The sequence below is a fragment of the Penaeus vannamei genome, unplaced genomic scaffold (genome assembly GCF_042767895.1).
Source record: "Penaeus vannamei isolate JL-2024 unplaced genomic scaffold, ASM4276789v1 unanchor916, whole genome shotgun sequence".
Taxonomy (NCBI): Eukaryota; Metazoa; Arthropoda; class Malacostraca; order Decapoda; family Penaeidae; genus Penaeus; species Penaeus vannamei.
Genome location: NW_027213920.1, coordinates 1 through 21,871, shown reverse-complemented (window position 1 = coordinate 21,871; position 21,871 = coordinate 1). Strand labels below are relative to the sequence as shown.

At 43.8% G+C, this 21,871-nt stretch overlaps 2 protein-coding genes across 3 annotated transcripts; both read left to right on the top strand.

Moving 5' to 3' along the window:
• The first annotated feature begins 592 nt into the window (after positions 1 to 592).
• Positions 593 to 6,151, top strand: LOC138861117 (transcription factor SPT20 homolog). Of its 2 annotated transcripts, none has more exons than XM_070119948.1 (4): positions 593 to 1,423; positions 1,903 to 2,060; positions 3,197 to 3,317; positions 4,305 to 6,151. In XM_070119948.1, the coding sequence occupies exons 1-4, from the start codon at positions 608 to 610 to the stop codon at positions 5,619 to 5,621; spliced, it is 2,412 nt and encodes an 803-aa protein (XP_069976049.1). In that variant the 5' UTR covers positions 593 to 607; the 3' UTR covers positions 5,622 to 6,151. The 2 variants fall into 2 exon arrangements, with proteins under 2 accessions (XP_069976049.1, XP_069976050.1); XM_070119949.1 differs by having other exon boundaries at positions 1,270 to 1,423; positions 3,197 to 4,122.
• Positions 6,152 to 10,062: 3,911 nt separating this feature from the next.
• Positions 10,063 to 21,661, top strand: LOC113813142 (protein O-linked-mannose beta-1,2-N-acetylglucosaminyltransferase 1; the record flags this gene model as incomplete). Its single annotated transcript, XM_070119950.1, has 10 exons — positions 10,063 to 10,195; positions 10,713 to 10,807; positions 13,027 to 13,151; positions 13,564 to 13,657; positions 14,267 to 14,495; positions 16,681 to 16,808; positions 17,570 to 17,640; positions 17,768 to 17,873; positions 18,917 to 19,077; positions 21,463 to 21,661. Coding segments are annotated over exons 1-10 (1,332 nt in total), but the record flags the coding sequence as incomplete, so codon positions are not given.
• Between the last annotated feature and the right edge of the window lie 210 nt (positions 21,662 to 21,871).

Here is a 21,871-nt window from a genome sequence, read left to right as displayed (position 1 = left end):
TCGATGTCGGGGGTTGGGGGTGGGGTTGGGGGGTCGTCCTCGATGCCGAGGGGTTGGGGGTTGGGGTGGGGTGGTGGGTCGTCCTCGATGCCGGGGTTGCGGGCGGATGGGGGGGTCGTCCTCGATGTCGGGGGGTTGGGGGTAGGGGGGGAGGGGTAGGGTGGTCATCCTCCTCCATGGCGCTGTGGTTGTATTTTTTTTCTTATTTTTCGTTCTCTTTCTGTTATAGTTTTGTTTTTTTCTCTTTTATTTTTTTCTGTTGCTCCCTTTTATTTATTTATTTTTTGCCGTTAATCCGTAATGTTTATCTCTTCCTCTTTCTTTCTGCCACTCTTTTCTCTTTGTCTTTCTTTCTGTTACTCTCTTTTTCTGTTACTCCCTTCTCTTTCTCTTTCTTTCTGTTACTCTTTTCTCTTTCTCTTTCTTTCCGTTACTCTCTTCTCTTTCTCTTTCTTTCCGTTACTTTCTTCTCTTTCTTCCTGTTAATCCTTTCTCCTTCTCTCTTTTTCTGTTACTCCCTTCTCTTTCTCTTTCTTTCTGTTACGCCCTCCCCTTTTCCCTTGTGTTTCTCCTTTCTCTTTTTCTTCCTCTATGTTTTCACGTTCTTATGTTACTTCCTCCTTATTCATCATCGTTCTCCACTTCCCTCTTTCGTTCTTATATTATTTCCTCCTCATTCATCATCGTTCTTCTCTTCCCTCTTTCGTTCTCATATATTACTTCCTCCTCATTCATCATCGTTCTCCACTTCCCTCTTTCGCAGTCGTGGAAATATTCTCTTATATTACTTCCTCCTCATTCATCATCGTTCTCCACTTCCTTCTTTCGCAGTCGTGGAGATGTTCTCTTATATTACTTCCTCCTTAATCATCATCGTTCTCCACTTCCTTCTTTCGTTCTCATATATTATTTCCTCCTTATTCATCACCATTCTCCACGTCCCTCTTTCGCAGTCGCGGAAATATTCTCTTATATTACTTCCTCCTCATTCATCATCGTTCTTCTCTTTCCTCTTCCGTTCTCTTATATTACTTCCTCCTCATTCATCATCGTTCTTCTCTTCCCTCTTTCGTTCTCATATATTACTTCCTCCTCATTCATCATCGTTCTCCACTTCCCTCTTTCGCAGTCGCGGAAATATTCTCTTATATTACTTCCTCCTCATTCATCACCTTTCTCCACCTCACTCTTTCGCAGTCGCGGAAATATTCTCTTACATTACTTCCTCCCTATTTATCACCATTCTCCACCTCCCTCTTTCGCAGTCGTGGAGATGTTCTTCCTCAACGACAACGACGAGTACCTCGAGGTGGAGCTCGGGCCTTGGGGGCAGCACCTCCTCCTCCTGCTCAAGGGCGCCCGCAACGCCATCAAACACTCGATGCCCTTGGACTACTTGGCCCAAGTCCCAGCGTCGACGGACGTAAGGAAACCGGGGATTCCTTATCGGTGTCGTTGTGTTTGTCTTATTCTTATTCTTCTTATTATTATTATGTCCTACGTTGTGTTTGTCTTATCATTATTATTATTATTATTATTATTATTATTATGTCTGATATGTGTACGTGAATTTACGAGGGTGCGATGGTGGATTGAGGTGTTAATTTTTTTTTTTTTTTCTTCTCCCTCTTCCTTCTTCTTCCTCCTCCTCCTCCTGCTCCCGCTCCCCCACCTCCTCCTCCTCCTCCTCTTCCTTCTCCACCAACACTTCCTCCTCCTCCCTCTCCCCCCTCCCTTATTCACACTTCCTCACTCGTCCTCCTCCTCCTCCCCCTCCACCTCCTCCATCTTCTCCACACTCCCCCACACCTCCTACTCCCCCTTCCTCCTCCACCTCCCCATCCTTCCTCCTTCCCCTCCTCCCTCCATCCCCTCCACCCCCCCCTTTCTCCCCTCCCCCAGGGCAAGTGGAAGGGCTCGGCCTTGATCCCCCCCGAGTACTTCCCCCCGAACGTCAGCCGCGTCAACGCCTACGCCATCCACGGCACCGACAAGGCCCGCGTGTACGAGTCCCTGTTCCCGGCGCCCGAGAACGACCCGGACTTCCCCCAGCCGGACTTGTGAGTACCGGGGAAGGACAAGGGGGACTGACTGTTGTTGATATGCTTGTGTATTTGTTCGTCTATCTATTCGACGCTGTTTGTGTTTGTTTGTTTTGTGTGTGCGTGGGTGTGCGTGTTTGTGTGGGGGACTGTTGTTGTTGATATTTATTTATTTATGCTTGTATTTACTTGTCTGTCTATTCGACGCTGTTTGTGTGTGTGTTTGTTGTGTGTGTGCGTGTTTGTGTGGGGGACTGTTATTGATATGCTTGTGTATTTGTTCGTCTGTCTATTCGACGCTGTTTGTGTGTTTGTTTGTTGTGTGTGTTTGTGTGTGTGCGTGTGTGTGGGGGACTGACTGTTGTTGATATGCTTGTGTATTTGTTCGTCTGTCTATTCGACGCTGTTTGTGTGTTTGTTTGTTGTGTGTGTTTGTGTGTGTGCGTGTGTGTGGGGGACTGACTGTTGTTGATATGCTTGTGTATTTGTGTATTTGTTCGTATGTCTATTCGACGCTGTTTGTGTTTGTTTGTTTTTTGTGTTTGTGTGTGTGCGTGTTTGTGTGGAGGACTGTTGTTGATATGCTTGTGTATTTGTGTATTTGTTCGTCTGTCTATTCGACGCTGTTTGTGTTTGTTTGTTTTTTGTGTTTGTGTGTGTGCGTGTTTGTGTGGGGGACTGTTATTGATATGCTTGTGTATTTGTTCGTCTGTCTATTCGACGCTGTTTGTGTGTTTGTTTGTTGTGTGTGTTTGTGTGCGTGTTTGTGTGGGGGACTGACTGTTATTTATGCTTGTGTATTTGTTCGTCTATCTATTCGACGCTGTTTGTGTTTGTTTGTTTTGTGTGTGTGTTTGTGTGTGCGTGTGTGTGTGTGTGTGTGTGTGTGTGTGTGTGTGTGTGTGTGTGTGTGTGTGTGTGTGTGTGTGTGTGTGTGTGTGTGTGTGTGTGTGTGTGTGCACAATCTTATGTTGATATGCTTATATATAGACATCTATGTATTTATCTGTTTATCTATCTAAATTTGTGTGTGTGTGTGTGCGTGAGAGCGTGTCTCTGTGTGTGCGCGTGCGTGTATGTGCGTACGTGTATTCGCGTACATGCGTAGGTCTTCCCTCTCACGAGCCCCGCCCCCTGACCGCTTCCTCCCGCAGCCACCGCCTGGAGCTGTTCAAGCCGATCGACTTCCAGTTCCAAGTGCCCAACAACTCGGAGTACTCGCAGCTGTGGCAGGACGCCATGGCCAGCGGCGGCAGCTCCTCGACGGGGATCTCGGTGGGTTCTCTCTCCCGGGTCCTGATGGTGGGCCTGCTGTCGGCGGCGGTGATGGGCGCAGCATGGGTCACGGGGCGCTGGTGAGAGTCCACACCCACGCCGCCCTCCCCACCTCCCCCTCAGAGCCCGTGGGCGTTGGTAGTAGCAGCCCGGTGGTGGTGGTGATGGTGGTGGTGAATCGGGTGGTGGTTTTGGTCGGTGGTGGTGCAAGTGGCAGGAAAAGACATCTAGTGCCTTGCAGCTTGGAATAGCTGCCTTGCTCTTCTCGAGGGAGAGTAAATCAATTAATACATTCCTCTTTTCTTCTTCTAATACATCCTTTTCTTTCTTTTCTTGGCCGTTTGCTCGTTTCTCTCTTTTTTACTCCTCGTGTTTTTTTATTTTCCTGAAGACAAATGAAAACTCTCCCTCCTTCATTTCTTGTTTGAACTCATATCTGTCTTTCCCGACTAACAAATAATATTCTCTCAATTGCAAGATGCTGTATATGAATCAAATTTCCCCACAATTTTGTGATTATCTAGTGTTTGCATGAAATAGTGTATAGCGTTGATTTGCTGTGATAGGAAAATTAATGAACGTGTATATAAAAATCACGAACTATGTAGCTTGTCATCAGATCTCAGATAGTTTGGCATGTATAAGAAATAAATTGCTGAAAAAGCCTCGTCTTTGGAGTGGCCTCATGTAACAAAGAAAGATTACTAACAACACTGTAGAAAGATCCGTTCATTGCTTGTCTCGTCGACTAACTAACAAGGACTGAATGTTATGCCGACTGCATGGCGACCTGCACTAATCAGAGGTGTGCAGATGAAACGCCTGACACTAAGTATGTGTTGTAGTATTTGACATATTCTGGGATATAACGTGAGACATGTCATAAGTTCTTATATATTGTCCAATGATTTTTGAAACTTTTTATCGTCTTAGGAATAATCCACACACGTAAAAGAGAATTTACCTAATCTTACGATCTGTCTCCAGCCGGTGGTTAAGGACGAGGAGGAGGTGGAGGTAACGACGACGCTGGGTCTCCGCGACGTTGACGAGGAGTTCGTGACCACGTTCGCTCCCGAGACGGAGAGGCCCTTCCCCTCCTCGACGCGCCGCAGGGGGGGCCAGGGGGGCTCCCCCACGCGGCGAAGGAGGCCGATGCCGCACCGGGTCGACTCGGAGGAGGACGTGTCGCGAGGGCAGAGCCGGAAGGAGGACCAGTCTCTGTTCCAGCAGCGGCGAGGCGAGGCGCAGTTCTTCGCCCCCGGACCCGTGCCCAGACCTCATCAGGTCCGGGGAACCGCTCCGGGCCGGTTCCAGGACCGTGTGCTCGTGTCGGAGGCGGCGGACCAGAATCGGAATGTCGACCAGCGGTTCTCGCAGGGGGCTGAGGGATTCCAGAACCAAGGATTCCAGTTCCAGGACCAAGGACGCCCTCAGGCAGCATTCCAGGATCAAGGACGCCCCCAGGTAGCATTCCAGGATCAAGGACGCCCCCAGGTAGCATTCCAGGATCAAGGACGTCCCCAGGTAGCATTCCAGGATCGGGATAGGTTCGAAGAGGCTCGCCCATTCCAGAACCAAGGTCAGTTCCGACCTCCACAGCAGGATCGCAATCGGTTTGAAGAAACTCGCCCATTCCTGGACCAAGGGCGGCCACAGGAGGATAGGTTCGAAGACACTCGCCCATTCCAGAGCCAAGGGCAGTTCAGACCTCCACAGCAGTTCCAGGGCCAAGGCCAGCAGCAATTCCAACCTCCGCAGCGATTCCAAGAAGAGAGAGAGCAGCTATTCCAGACCCGACCCGAAGCGCCAGCGTTCCAGGAGGCCGACCAGTACGAAGAGACGCAGCCGTTCCCGCAGGACCAAGACCCGCAGGCGTTCCTGGCGCCGCAGCCAGACCCAGAGCAGTTCGAGACGCAGCCGCCGTTCTTCCCGGAAGAAGAGGAGGAGGAGGAGTTCCTGGCGCCGCAGAGGCCGAGCCCGAGCGTTCCCAGCAGCCAGCCCAGCAGGGTGTTCAGCAGCCCGCCGCTCGTGAGGGAGGGCGAGCAGGTGGCGTCGCCGGAGGTGGAGGCGGCCATCCAGACGCTGTCGCAGGGCACGCCGGCGCTGCCTCCCCCCCACCCCGTGTGCTTCGAGGCGGGCCTGGTCCCTGACTACCAGCTGTGCTACGCCTTCCACGAGTGCGTGATCGAGGACGGCGAGTGGCAGATGTACTCGTGGCGCTGTCCTCCAGGCCACGTGTACGACCCCATCAACGTAGAGTGCATACGGGGGCGGTGCGCCAGCAGGAGGAGGCTCGGCTGAGGGGGCGTCGAGGTCGGGAAAGGGACGGCGCGGAAATGAGCTGAAGAAAAACCACAAAAAGTTAAAATAAAGTCAAAACACATGCACAAACAATGAATAAAAAAATGAAAAATAAAAAGCTCATTTTAGTGGTTTAAAACGAGCTGAAAAAAAAGAAAAGTCAAAACACATACACGAAAGATAAAATACACACCAAACAAAAACAAAACAAGAGCTCATTTTCGCGTGTTGACGAACAAAGAAAACGGAAGAAAAAAAAAATGGGAAACTCAACCACATGTGTACACTTGTATGGAACCTTTTTCAGGGCGTCTTAAACTTCAAGAACTGACTCGAAGAAGCAGAGAGACCCCGGGAAAACTATTCTATATTTTGCATATTATTAAGTTGAATTACGCTGTTGCGGGCATATCATGACTGAAGTTAGTTTCATAAGCCTTATTTACCCAATACATTCCAGTTATTGTGTGTCTTGTCTCTGCTGATTCAGCAGGTTGTTATTTGTTACAATAAAAGATTTGTGATTATAATTGAGATTTAATCACCCTCGCATGGAGAATGTTCTAAGGATCTTATCAGCATAACTAATATCAAAAGTATGTTATTTCGTCCTGCTATGCAATCTGTAACTTTATTTTAAATGTGTTGAATATATCTCATTCAATTTGCTGATATTTTCAAAAATATAAAATATATATATATTAAGACAGACTATAAAGGAAACTGCATTACACTTGTTCATAACTGAAGCCTTATTACTGTCCTAGTATGTCGCGAATAGCATAGTTATCATAATATATAATCGCTGTTTTATGCAAGAGAAAGCTAATATAGTAAAGTCACCCCCCCAAAAAAATATATTTTCTGTAAACACAATGAAATTCGTTTTCTTTAACGCCATGATTTGAGGGAAAACTATTATTTATCAATAATTGATATCCACCAAGCCTGGAACAGATACCAAATATTTTCTAAGTTTTCACAAGCAGACTGAGATACGGCCTTTCTCGAATCAAAGATAAGTCAAACAAGTCGGCACTGTGCAGTAAGGCAGCAATATGTCACCTGGTCAGATGCGGAATACAATTGTTTTTTTTGTGATGGCTAGATGAGTCGTTTCTTATCATTTATAACAATACTGGAGTTAAATGAAACAATGTGCATACATACATATGTACAACCATACAAACACATACATATTTGTGCGCGCGTGTATATATATATATATATAGTGTATATATATATATATATATATATATATATATATATATATATATATATATATATATATATATATATATATTATATTATATATATATATTATATATATTATATTATATATATATATTATATATATTATATATATATATATATATATATATATATATATATATATATATTATTATTGTGTGTGTGTGTACATTTATGTATATCTGTGTATGTGTGTGTTCATAAATAAGCCTGCTTGATTCTTGGAATTATTGTAATGTTAAATTCCATTTATCAATTGGAAAAAAGGGACAGTGATAAACCAAATACAAGAAATACTCAGAAAATAACAACTAAAAGCACTCGGAGAACGCATACCTCCACCAAGCCAATAAGGTCGCTATTGCAATAAAAAAAAATGTTAGCATTAGCATTCCTGTTACTCTGACCATCGCTAAAATCACAAACACACACATGTAGATAGTGCACCTCACCCCCTTTCCTTCAAACCTTCCTCCATACCACAAACACACACACACACCTGCCTTACCGATCTTGCCATCTCATTCCCCCTGTTACTTCCTTGTACAGTTTTCGAAGCCCCTAAAAAAAAAAAAAAAATAGCCATCAAAAATAGCGAACGGGCAACTACAATCAGCGAAAAGAGCTATTTTAGTTCGGAATTACTATAGAGTTTTCCTTCCGACGCTTCTGGCTGAGGTCAGATCGCGGAGAACTTCTAGTAGTGTAAAGTGTTGAGAGTGGGATGGTGTAATTCATTCATATTTCTCTCCTTTTTTATAGTAGATAATTAGCGAAACCCTGTTTTATATGTTGTAAATAATGAGAGGGTTTATTGGTGGTTATTGGTCGCTTAATTTGTGTTGTGAGTTGTGAAACGTTGAGAGTGGAGACGTATTCAAATTATAACATTATTTTTTTATCTTTTTATAGTAGATGATTAGTGAAACCCTTTTTTATATATTCTAAATAAAAGAAAGGGTTTATTAGTGATTAATCGTCGTTTAATCTGTGTTGTGTTTCATTGGCGTTAATTGTGGTTATGATGGATTGTGTTTACGTTTAATATCGTATATCGTTCGTGTTCCATAGACGATTATAATGTTTATATAAATGAACCATAAGTTGATTGTTAATTTACAAGATGTACCTCCGTCTGGTGAGTATCACATTCTATATTATTTTTCTTTTTAATTTGTGGATTCTTTTATTACCTCCATGTCTTGGTTCAATTTTAGAGTAGAAAACATGACATACGTTATTAGGAAAACTGTAACACAAAGCATAAGATCTATTTGAAAATGTCTCGAAATACACGAGGAAAAAACAACAAAACCACATTACTATTTTGGTGAAGTAATACGTATCACAGTACTGTTTTATACCATTTATTTTTATTTATTTTTATACCACCATGTTATCTCGACAAATTACATCCTCATTTTTATCCCACTTGACACCCCAGACCGTCATGTGAACGTGTGAAAAGAAAACCTACAACAAACTCAACGAAAAGAGACAGAAAACAACGCTAAAATCATCAGCGGAGAGGGAACTCGACTAAATGAGGTAAGGCCAGGTATATGACCTGTTCTGTGACCTATTTCGCCCTCAGGTCATGTTCGCTATACGCTGGGGTCATATGCTGGGGTCATCTCCTAACCGCTCTCATGCCCCATACCTCTTTGTATTTTCCTTTTTTTCAAATATGATTGAAAAATTGATAAGATACGTAGAGATTTTAACATTTTAAATAAGGAAAACAAAATTATTATGAATAATAAAAGAATTATTATGAATTAAAAAAAGATGAATTAGAAAAGATACGTACAGACATTTTAACACTTTAAATAAGGAAAGCAAAATTATCATGAATAAAAAAAAATATTATGAATTAAAAAAAAAGATGAATTAGATAAGATATGTACAGACATTTTAACATTTTAAATAAGGAAAACCAAATTATTATGAATAAAAAAAATATATATAATGAATTAAAAAATAATAATTAGATAAGATACGTACAGACATTTTAACATTTTAAATAAGGAAAACAAAAGACCTCTTTTCGGGGACACACTGCAAGAAAAGCAAGAACTCCTTCAAAAATATCGAAGGTATGTTTGTGGGTGAACCAGACGATCGCAAAAAAAAAAAAAAAAAAAAGTTTAGGATTTTGGGATTAACAACATTATTTCGATCTGTTGGCGTGGGCTTAATTCTTGCTTGTAATGTGTACTTTTTTGCTTTTATTTTTATTTCATTTTTTTGTACTTTTTTATGAATGTAGGAATGCTATTTGTAAACAATATAGTGTAGTAAGGAGAATTAAACAATTCAAATTTCTATAAAACCGGCATTATCATTCATTCATCATTCACGAAAACTATTCCAAAGTACAGCTCTGTCCGACTTCGAAAAAGCTTGTGTAATGTTGTTTCAGTTAAATTGTTTTCATCTTATTTCGTATTTACATTTTCTACGCCCGTTGTAATTGGTAGTTGGCAACTTGGCAGGTGCTTATAAAGCTTATTGCTTTTCTCGAGTCAAAGATTCCTCTTCTGAGTTCGTTGAAGAAATAGGAGATACAATTCAGATACCACGATACATACTGGTAATCGAGCAATACCTCATGCATTTATTCATGTTTACTGAGACAAAATTAGATTAGAGAGAGAAAAAATAGGAGAAATATATTAACCTGTCTTCTTCCTTCTTATATATCTATCTATCGTTCTGTGTTTCTATCAAGCTATTCCTATATATTTAATCAATCTTCTACCTTATTATCTTCCTATCTATCTATCGTCCTATATATTTATCCATCTATCACTACATCTATTATGGATCTATCTATCTATCGTGCTATATATCTATCTATCATCCTATCTACTGTATCTAACCATCCATCTATCTATCTATCTAACCATCCATCTATCTATCCATCCATATATCTATCTAACCATCCATCTATCTATCTAACCATCCATCTATCTATCTAACCATCCATCTATCTATCCATCCATCTATCTATCCACCTATCTATCCATCCACCTATCTACCCATACACCCCATCCATCTCCCTCTCTCTCCCTACATACTTACTGTACCTACCTACCTACGCTCCCCCTCTCTTTCCCTACATACTTACTCTACCTACCTACCTACCTACCCATCTTCTATCTCGTCTCCCAAGATGTAAGCTCCGGGAGATCTCAAGATGTCTGGAGCTAAGTCCCGTCTCGGCCCGGCCAGGAACTCCTCCCGGCGCCTTCCCATGGCCACCTTCAGCGCCTTCGTCTGTTTCTTCATCGCCGTCATGGTTGCTTCTTCGACTGCCGCGGGTGAGTGTGTGTGGGGAGGCTGGGAGAAGATGAAGGAAGCGGGTGGGGGTGGGGAAGTGGGGAGGGATAGTGGGAGGGAGAGGGAGGGAAGGAGGGAGAGATAGAGGGGGTGGGAGAGGGAGTGTAGGAGGGAGTGTAGGAGGGAGGGTAGGAGGAAGGGTAGGAGGGAAGGTAGGAGGGAGGGTAGGAGGGAGGGAGAGAGAGAGAGAGAGAGAGAGAGAGAGAGAGAGAGAGAGAGTGAGTGAGTGAGTGAGTGAGTGAGTGAGTGAGTGAGTGAGTGAGTGACTGAGAGAGAGAGAGAGAGAGAGAAAGAGAGAGAGAGAGAGAGAGAGACAGAGAGAGAGAGAGACAGAGACAGAGACAGAGACAGAGACAGACAGACAGACAGACAGACAGACAGACAGACAGACAAACAGAGAGAGGTGTAAGAAAGAGAAAATTCAGAGAAAGGAAAACAAACCCAAACATAACGGAAGTACCCACCAAAACCCACTCAACCTTGCAACACCTATTGCAGGAGGAGGAGACCCCAGCGCACCGAACCAAGATGCCATCAACATCATCGTCAAGTCCTCAGTCCATCAACTACTCCTTATAGTTGACGGCACTACAGTAAGTCCTTTTTGAAAACTATATAAACTTTTTTTCTCATTCCCACTTCAACGGCACTACAGTAAGTCCTTTTTGATAACTATATAAACTTTTTTCCTCATCCCCACTTCAACGGCACTACAGTAAGTCCTTTTTGAAAACTATATAAACTTTTTTCCTCATTCTCACTTCAACGGCACTACAGTAAGTCCTTTTTGAAAACTATATAAACATTTTCCTCGTTCCCACTTCAACGGCACTACAGTAAGTCCTTTTTGAAAACTATATAAACATTTTCCTCATTCCCACTTCAACGGCACTACAGTAAGTCCTTTTTGAAAACTATATAAACTTTTTTCCTCCTTCCCACTTCAACGGCACTACAGTAAGTCCTTTTTGAAAACTATATAAACATTTTCCTCATTCCCACTTCAACGGCACTACAGTAAGTCCTTTTTGAAAACTATATAAACATTTTCCTCATTCCCACTTCAACGGCACTACAGTAAGTCCTTTTTGAAAACTATATAAACTTTTTTCCTCCTTCCCACTTCAACGGCACTACAGTAAGTCCTTTTTGAAAACTATATAAACATTTTCCTCATTCCCACTTCAACGGCACTACAGTAAGTCCTTTTTGAAAACTATATAAACATTTTCCTCATTCCCACTTCAACGGCACTACAGTAAGTCCTTTTTGAAAACTATATAAACATTTTCCTCATTCCCACTTCAACGGCACTACAGTAAGTCCTTTTTGATAAGTATATAAACTTTTTTCCTCATTCCCACTTCAACGGCACTACAGTAAGTCCTTTTTGAAAACTATATAAACATTTTCCTCATTCCCACTTCAACGGCACTACAGTAAGTCCTTTTTGAAAACTATATAAACATTTTCCTCATTCCCACTTCAACGGCACTACAGTAAGTCCTTTTTGATAACTATATAAACTTTTTTCCTCATTCCCACTTCAACGGCACTACAGTAAGTCCTTTTTGATAACTATATAAACTTTTTTCCTCCTTCCCACTTCAACGGCACTACAGTAAGTCCTTTTTGATAACTATATAAACTTTTTTCCTCATTCCCACTTCAACGGCACTACAGTAAGTCCTTTTTGAAAACTATATAAACATTTTCCTCATTCCCACTTCAACGGCACTACAGTAAGTCCTTTTTGAAAACTATATAAACATTTTCCTCATTCCCACTTCAACGGCACTACAGTAAGTCCTTTTTGATAACTATATAAACTTTTTTCCTCATTCCCACTTCAACGGCACTACAGTAAGTCCTTTTTGATAACTATATAAACTTTTTTCCTCATTCCCACTTCAACGGCACTACAGTAAGTCCTTTTTGAAAACTATATAAACATTTTCCTCATTCCCACTTCAACGGCACTACAGTAAGTCCTTTTTGAAAACTATATAAACATTTTCCTCATTCCCACTTCAACGGCACTACAGTAAGTCCTTTTTGATAACTATATAAACTTTTTTCCTCATTCTCACTTCAGTTATCCGGGAATTTTATGAAACCGTTGATTAATCTTTGTAATGATCGTAATTAGATAATCTCTTTACTTTCTTAGGAGTATGTTTGTGATTATTATGTCAAGTTATGAAGAAAATGTATTTTTTGTTAATTTATTACGGAGAATCAAAACTAATGATTTTTCAAAATTCTCTTTCTTTGGTAGTCAGCGTAAAAAAAAGGTAGATATAGGATATATATATATGTAAGCATATATATATATATATATATATATATATATATATATATATATGTATATATATATATATATATATATATATGTAAGCATGCATGTATATATATATATATATATATATATATATATATATATATATATATATATATATATATATATATATATATATGTATGTATGTATGTATGTGTTTGTGTGTACTTATTCACACGATAAACACCACCCGCTTCCCTCCCTTGACCACGCTTCCCCTCCCTTGACCACGCTTCCCCTCCCTTGACCACGCTTCCCCTCCCTTGACCACGCTTCCCCTCCCTTGACCACGCTTCCCCTCCCTTGACCACGCTTCCCCTCCCTTGACCACGCTTCCCCTCCCTTGACCCCGCTTCCCCTCCCTTTTCCACGCTTCCCCTCCCTTGACCACGCTTCCCCTCCCTTGACCCCGCTTCCCCTCCCTTTTCCACGCTTCCCCTCCCTTGACCACGCTTCCCCTTCCCTTCCCCCAGGTGGCCAACGTGACATCCACCGAGGAGGACAGGAAGGACCCCGCCGTGTTCTCCCGCTGGCAGGTGACGACGGGGCTGCACGTCCTGGTGCTCAGCCCGAGGGATGGGAGGCTGCTCTTCAGACGGTGTGTGGGGGGGGGGGGGAGAGGGAGGGAGAGGGGGAAGGAGGGATGAGGGAGGAGGGGAGGGAAAGGGAGAGGGAGGGAGAGGGAAAGGGGGAGGGAGAGGGATATGGAGAGGGAGGGAGGGAGGGAGAGGGAGGGAGGGAGGGAGAGAGGGAGAAGGAAAGGGAGGGAGGGAGGGAGGGAGTGGGTGAGAGAGAGAGAGGGAGTGAGTGAATGAGAGAGTGAGAGAGAGAGAGAGAGAGAGAGAGAGAGAGAGAGAGAGAATGAGTGAATTTGTGTATGTTTATTTGTCTATGTTTGTCCTTCAAATACTCGTGCAATAATGAGAAAACAGGACTAACTATTAAACCATTAAGACAAACAATATTCTTGGCAGCAGAACGTAACGCGTAGTTCCCGATTTCTCCGCTAGGATGCTGATGACGTCACACTTCGGGCTGTCGCAAGAAATTCCGAGTCTGTTGATGTCTCTCACCCGTGGCAACATCCTCGTCATTGCAATCAAGGTGCGGATGTTATAATGTCGTAGGAAATTTGCTAATTAACATTTTTCTCTTTCTCTTTTTCTCTCTGTATTCGTATTTCTGTGTTGTTGATCTGCGTGTTTCTGTGTTGGTGTTGTGGGTGATTGTCTTGTTGTTATGCGCATTTCTGTGTTGTTTTTATGTATTTTGCTGTGTTGCAATTGTGTGCATTGCTGTGTTTTTATTATGGCCATTTCTGTGTTGTTATTATGGCTATTTCTGTGTTGCTATCATGCTTATTTCTGTGTTGTTATCATGCTTATTTCTGTGTTGTTATTATGGCTATTTCTGTGCTGTTATTATGGCTGTCCCTGTGTTGTTATCATGCATATCGCTGTCTTATTCTTAGACATTCAATACGTGTAAAATCCCACGACACCAACAACCGTTCGAAAAATAACCCTCCCTCCCAAACTCACCAGAAAGATCTTAAAAAAAAAAAAAAAGAAACAAAAAAACAGAAAAAAACAATAATAAAAAAAAAAAAAAAAAAAAAATATATATATATATATATATATATATATATATATATATATATATATATATATATATATATATATAAAATAGTCTCCCACTCCGCCTCTCTTTCAGAACGACGGGGCCCTCAACCTGACCCCGACGGCGCGCTCTCTCCTTCAGTCCTTTGGCGTGAAGACCGCCCACGCCCTCCGCTTCCGCAATAACCTCGCGTGGGTGGGCACGGTGGGCGGGAGGACCTGGGGGGAGGCCGCCACGCCCAACGTCGACGAGAGGGGGAACCACGGGGTCCTGTGGTCCTCCCCCGTGGTCCTCGAGGTGCAAGTTCCTCGACGTCCTTCAGGTGAGGGGGAGAGACGACCCAGAAGCTGCTTCGTAGAATAAACGATAATTCTGTTATAGGATATATTTGGGCTTCTCCTAGTTGAGTCCTAAATTCTGATAATTCTGATATAGGATATATTTAGGTTTCTCCTTGTCCTAAATTCTGATATATAAATTCTAAATTCTGAAGTCCTAAGAGATGATTGTGATATAGGATATATTTGGGTGTCTCCTAGCGGTCCTAAATTATATACATTCTAAATTCTGGTCCTAAAAGATAATTGTGATATAGGATATATTTGGCTTTCTCTTAGTTGCGTCCTAAATTCTGATAATTCTGATATAGGATATACTTGGGCTTCTCCTAGTTGAGTCCTAACTTCTGATAATTCTGATATAGGATATACTTGGGCTTCTCCTAGTTGTCCTAAATTCTGATAATTCTGATATAGGATATATTTAGGTTTCTCCTAGTTGAGTCCTAAATTCTGATAATTCTGATATAGGATATACTTGGCTTTCTCCTAGTTGAGTCCTAAATTCTGATAATTCTGATATAGGATATACTTGGGCTCCTCCTAGTGGAGTCCTAAATTCTGATAATTCTGATATAGGATATATTTGGGTTCCTCCTAGTTGAGTCCTAAAAGATAGTTGTGATATAAGATATATTTGGGTGTCTCCTAGTTGAGTCCTAACTTCTGATAATTCTGATATAGGATATACTTGGGTTCCTCCTAGTGGAGTCCTAAATTCTGATAATTCTGATATAGGATATATTTGAGTTTCTCCTCATGGAGTCCTAAATTCTGATAATTCTGATATAGGATATACTTGGGTTCCTCCTAGTTGCGTCCTAAATTCTGATAATTCTGATATAGGATATACTTGGGTGTCTCCTAGTTGTCCTAAATTCTGATAATTCTGATATAGGATATATTTGGGTTCCTCCTAGTGTAGTCCTAAATTCTGATATATGATATATCGACGTGTCTCTTTGTGAAGTCCTAAAAGATAATTCTTATATAAGATATATTTATAATTCTGATGTAGGATATATTTGCGTGTCTCCTAGTAAAGTCCTAATTCTGATAAATAATTTACTGACGTGTCTCCTAGTGAAGTCCGGAAAGATAGTTCTGATATAGGATATATTTGGGTTTCTGATGAAGTCCTAAATTCTGATATAGGATATATTTGGGTTCCTCCTAGTGGAGTCCTAAATTCTGATATATAAATTCTAAATTCTGAAGTCCTAAATTCTGATAATTCTGATATAGGATATATTTGGGTTTCTCCTAGTTGTCCTAAATTCTGATATATAAATTCTAAATTCTGAAGTCCTAAAAGATGATTCTGATATAGGATGTATCTGGATTCCTCCTAGTGTAGTCCTAAATTCTGATATATGATATATCTACGTGTCTCTTTGTGAAGTCCTAAAAGATAATTCTTATATAAGATATATTTATAATTCTGATGTAGGATATATCTGCGTGTCTCCTAGTAAAGTCCTAATTCTGTTAAATGATTTACCTAGTGTCTCCTAGTGGTCCGGAAAGATAGTTCTGATATAGGATATATTTGGGTTTCTGATGGTCCTAAATTCTGATATAGGATATATTTGGGTTTCTGATGGTCCTAAATTCTGATATAGGATATATTTGGGTTCCTCCCAGTGGAGTCCTAAATTCTGATATGCGATTTATCTACGTGTCTCCTAGTGAAGTCCTTTAAAGATAGTTGTAATATAAGATATATTTGCGTGTCTCCTAGTAAAGTCCTAGCTTCTGATATATGATATATCTACGTGTCTCCTAGTGGCCTTAAATTCTGATATACGATATACCTACGTTTCTCTTAGTGAAATCCTAGCTTCTGATATATGATATATCTACGTGTCTCCTAGTGAAGTCCTAAAAGATAGCTCTGATGTACGATATATACGTGTCTCCTAGTACGTGTATCTTAGTGTATCTTAGTGAAGTCCTAAAAGACAGTTCTGATATAGGATATATTTGGGTTTCCAGTGGAGTCCTAAATTCTGATATACGATATATCTACGTGTCTCCTTGTGAAGTCCTAAAAGAATTCTCATAAATGACATAGTCCTAAAATCCCAAACGATCATTCAGATATAGGACACATATAGGAAAACCAACCTTACAGCCTTACGATACCCAACCACAAACCTTCCACCACAGAGTCTTCTTGCTTTCCCACGAGCGAGCCCCGAGAAGCTGCCAGGGCCTCCTTCTGCGCCCGCCACGACGGCTACGGGACCCTGTGCTCCTGCGAGAACCCGGCTCCTCTCACCTACCGCCCGCCTGAGGTCTGGAATATGTGCTACAACAGCATGGTATAGAGAGAGGGATGGAGAGAGAGGGAGGGAGAGGGATAGAGGGAGAGGGAGAGGGATAGAGGGAGAGGGAGAGAGAGAGAGGGAGAGGGATAGAGAGAGAGGGATAGAGGGAGAGGGAGAGGGATAGAGAGAGACAGAGAGAGATAGAGGGAGAGAAAGAGAGAAAGAGAGATAGAGGTAGAGAAAGAGAGAGAGACAGAGATAGAGGGAGAGAAAGAGATAGAGGGAGAGAAAGAGATAGAGGGAGAGATAGAGGGAGAGAAAAAGAGAGAGGCAGAGATAGAGAGAGAGAAAGAGAGAGGCAGAGAGAGACAGAGACAGAGAGATAGAGGGAGATAGAGAGAGATAGAGGGAGATAGAGGGAGAGAAAGAGAGAGACAGAGAGAGAGACAGAGAGAGATAGAGGGAGAGAAAGAGTTGCAGAAAGAAATTAAAACCATGCTAACCACACGTACTAACGCGCAAAAAAATCAGTGAAATGAACATATATAAAAAAAAAATTAATAACCATAGATCGTAAACTAACACACATACGTCAGTAAAAAGTATATAAAGATAAATAAACGAATATATAGATAGATAAAAAATGAATAAATACATATGTATATAAATGAATAAATATATATATAAATGAATGAATATATATAAATGAATAAATAGGTAAACTAGTAGATAAATAAATGAAAAAAATAAACAACCGTTCTTGCTCACCTCCCACGTGACATCAACAGCTAGCAGACAGCGCCATCGACGACGTCCCCCTGGTCATAGTGGCTGACAACCGACCACCTTATCTCTACAGGTAACACCCTTCACATCACTCAATATCTCAAAACCTCTTAAACCGAAGACAAGTTCCTTCCATGGCTACTAAACCCCGATGAAAAAAGAGGTGGACGACAGATATAAAATCCTTTTTTACGTTCCAGGACCCTCGTGACGGTACTCAGGCAGCCCGGAGGACACACTCGAAGGATTCTAGTGTATGTACACGGCCACCATCCGGAGGTTGTCGAGCTCCTTGAACTTCTACAGGTACTTAGAGTGTCAAGAATACCATTGGGAGTAGGATAAGTGACATAATGAGGGAAGGTGAGTCATTTGACTATCTTCCTCAAACAGAGATATATATAGATGGAGAGAGAGATGGATATATATATATATATATATATATATATATATATATATATATATATATATATATATATAGATAGATAGATAGATAGAGAGAGAGAGAGAGAGAGAGAGAGAGAATGGAGAGAGTGAGAGATGGAGAGAGAGAAAGATGGAGAGAGAGAAAGATGGAGAGAGATGGAAAGAGAGAGAAATGGAGAGAGTGAGAATTGGAGAGAGAGTGATGGAGAGAGATAGAGAGAGGGAGAAAAAGAGAGGGAGAGAGAGAGGGAGAGAAAGAGAGGGAGAGAGAGAAGGAGAGGAAGAGGGAGAGAAAGAGAGGGAGAGAAAGAGAAGAAGAGAGTTGGAGAGAGAGAGAGTTGGAGATAGAGATGGAGAGAGAGATATGGAGAGAGATAGAGAGAGGGAGAGAGAGAGGGAGAGAAAGAGAGGGAGAGAGAGGAGAGAGAGAGGGAGAGAGAGAGGGAGAGAAAGAGAGGGAGAGAGAGAGAGGGAGAGAGAGAGGGAGAGAAAGAGAGGAAGAGAGAAGGAAAGAGGGACAGAGAAAGAGAGGGAGAGAAGGAGAGGAAGAGAGAAGAGAGAGAGAAAGAGAGAGAGAGAGAGAGAGAGAGAGAGAGAGAGAGAGAGAGAGAGAGAGAGAGAGAGAGAGAGAGAGAGAGAGAGAGATAGAGAGAGATAGAGAGAGATAGAGAGAGATAGAGAGAGATAGAGAGATAGATAGAGAGATAGATAGATAGATAGATAGATAGATAGATAGATAGATAGATAGATAGAGAGAGAGAGAGAGAGAGAGAGATAAAGAGAGAAGAACTGAGACAAAGAGAGACATAACGTGATCGACATAGCCAGACAGACAGCCAGACAGACAGACAGACAAAGAGACCGAACCAAACACAGCGTAGAGAAGACCCCACATCACGTCCTCCTTCCCCGCCCATCCTCAGGTCCCTTACGAGGAGGACCTGGTCGAGGTCGACAGCCAGATCGAGGGTAAGATCGCCGAGCACTACCGGAAGGCCCTCGAAGCCGCCTTCTCTCGTTTCCCTGAAGCTCCTAAGGCTATTCTGCTGGAGGAGGACCTGCTCGTTGCCCCAGACTTCTTCAGGTGAGCGCCGGGGTGGGGAAAGACCCGTATTGTGTGTGTGTGTGAGGGTAAGTGCGTGTGTATTTATGTGTGTGTGAGGGTAAGTGCGTGTGTATTGTGTGTGAGTGTGTGTGGGGGGGGGGGTTAAGTGCGTATGTATTGTGTGTGTGTGAGGGTAAGTGCGTGTGTGTTTATGTGTGTGTGTGTGTTGATGTTTGTGTGAGGGTAAGAGCGTGTGTATTTATGTTTGTGTGAGGGTAAGTGCGTGTGTATTTATGTATTTATTTACTCCCCTTCCCCCTTTCATCACCCCTCCCCATCCCACTTTTATCATCCCTCCCCTTCCCCCTCTTATCACCCCTCCCCTTCCCCCTCTTATCACGCCTCCCCTTCCCCCTCATATCACCACTCCCCTTCCTCCTTTCATCACCCCTCCCCTTCCCATTTTTATCACCACTGCCCTTCCCACTTTCATCACCCCTCCCCTTCCCCCTCTTATCACCACTCCCCTTCCCCCTCTTATCACCACTCCCCTTCCCACTTTTATCACCCCTCCCCTTCCCACTTTTACCCCCACTCCCCTTCCCTCTCTTATCACCCCTCCCCTTCCCCCTCTTATCACCCCTCCCCTTCCCACTTTTATCACCCCCTCCCCTTCCCAACTTTTATCACCACTCCCCTTCCCCCCTTTCATCACCCCTCCCCTTCTCCCTCTTATCACCCCTCCCCTTCCCCCTTTTACCCCCACTCCCCTTCCCCCTTTCATCACCCCTCCCCTTCCCCCTCTTATCACCACTCCCCTTCTCCCTTTCATCACCCCTCCTTCCCCCTCTTATCACCCCTCCCCTTCCCCCTCTTATCACCCTCCCCTCCCCCCTTCTTATCACCCCTCCCTTTTCCCCTTTCATCACCCCCTCCCCTTCCCACTTTTATCACCACTCCCTTCCCCTCTTATCACCCTCCCTTTCCCCTCTCTTATCACGCCTCCCCTTCCCCCTCATATCACCACTCCCCTTCCTCCTTTCATCACCCCTCCCCTTCCCCCTTTTATCACCTCACTTCCCCTTCTTATCACCCCTCCCCTTCCCCCCTTTCATCACCCCTCCCCTTCCCCCTTTTACCACCACTCCCCTTCCCCCTTTCATCACCCCTCCCCTTCCCTCGTATCACCCCTCCTTCCCACTTTTATCTTATCTCCCTTTCCCCCCTTTTACCCCCACTCCCCTTCTCCCTCTTATCACCACTCCCCTTCCCCCTTTTTCCCCCACTCCCCCTCCCCCTTTCATCACCCCTCCCCTTCCCCCTCTTATCACCCCTCCCCCTTCCCCCTCTTATCACCCCTCCTTCCCACTTTTATCACCCTCCCCTTCCCCTTTTATCACCCTCCCCTTCCCACTTTTATCACCCCTCCCCTTCCCCCTCTTATCACCACTCCCCTTCCCCCCGTTCTCACCACTCCCCTTCCCCCTCTTATCACCCCTCCCCTTCCCCCTCTTATCACCCCTCCCCTTCCCCTCTTATCACCCCTCCCCCTTCCACTTTTATCACCTCTCCCCTTCCCCTCTTATCACCCCTCCCCCTTTCCCCCTCTTATCCACCCCTCCTTCCCCCTCTCATCACCCTCCCCTTCCCACATTTATCACCACTCCCCATCCCACTTTTATCACCCCTCCCCTTCCCTCTCTTATCACCCCTCCCCTTCCCCCTCTTATCACCCTCCTTCCCCCCTTTTATCACCCCTCCCCTTCCCCTTTTATCACCCCTCCCCCTTTCCGCTTTATCACCCCTCCCCTTCCCCCTCTCTGCCCTCCCTTCCCCTCTTATCACCCCTCCCCTTCCCCCTCTCATCACCACTCCCTTCCCACATTTATCTACCACTCCCCATCCCACTTTATCACCCTCCACTTCCCTCTCTTATCACCCCTCCCCTTCCCCCTCTTATCACCCCTCCTTCCCCCTTTTATCACCTCACTTCCACTTTTATCCGCCCCTCCCCTTCCCACTTTTATCACCCCTCCCTTCCCCCTCTTATCACCACTCCCCTTCCCCCTCTTATCACCCCTCCCCTTCCCCTCTTATCACCACTCCCCTTCCCACTTTTATCACCCCTCCCCATCCCACTTTTATCCCCTCCCCTTCCCCCTTTCATCACCACTCCCCTTCCCCTCTTATCACCCCTCCCCTTCCCACATTGCCCTCCCCTTCCCACTTTATCACCCCTCCCCCTTTCCCCCTCTTATCACCACTCCCCTTCCCACTTTTATCACCACTCCCCTTCCCATTTTTATCACCACTCCCCTTCCCCCTTATATCACCCCTCCCCTTCCCCCTCTTATCACCCCCTCCCCTTCCCCTCCTTTTGCTCACCCCTTCCCCCTTTCATCACCCCTCCCCTTCCCCCTCCAGTTTCTTCAACCAAACGGCCTGGCTGCTTGACCACGACTCCAGCCTCGTGTGCGTGAGTGCCTGGAATGACCTCAGCAGCTTGCACGTGGCCCATGACCCCAGCTTGTTGCGCCGCGTGGAGACCTTACCTGGCCTGGGGTGGATGCTCACGAGGCACCTGGCGGAGGAACTGCTGCGGGCTTGGCACTGGAAGAAGAAGGTGGGGTGTCCTGCGGGTTGGGTGGGTGGCGGGTGGGGTGGGGAGTGGGGTGGGGTGTCTTCCTTGCTCTCTCTGGGTCTCTCTCTCTCTCTCTCTCTCTCTGTTGCTCTTTCTCTGTCTCTGTTTCTCTCTGATGCTTGCTCTTGCTCTCTCTCTCCCTCTCTCTCTCTTTCTGTTGCTCTTTCTCTGTCTCTCTTTCTCTCTGTTGCT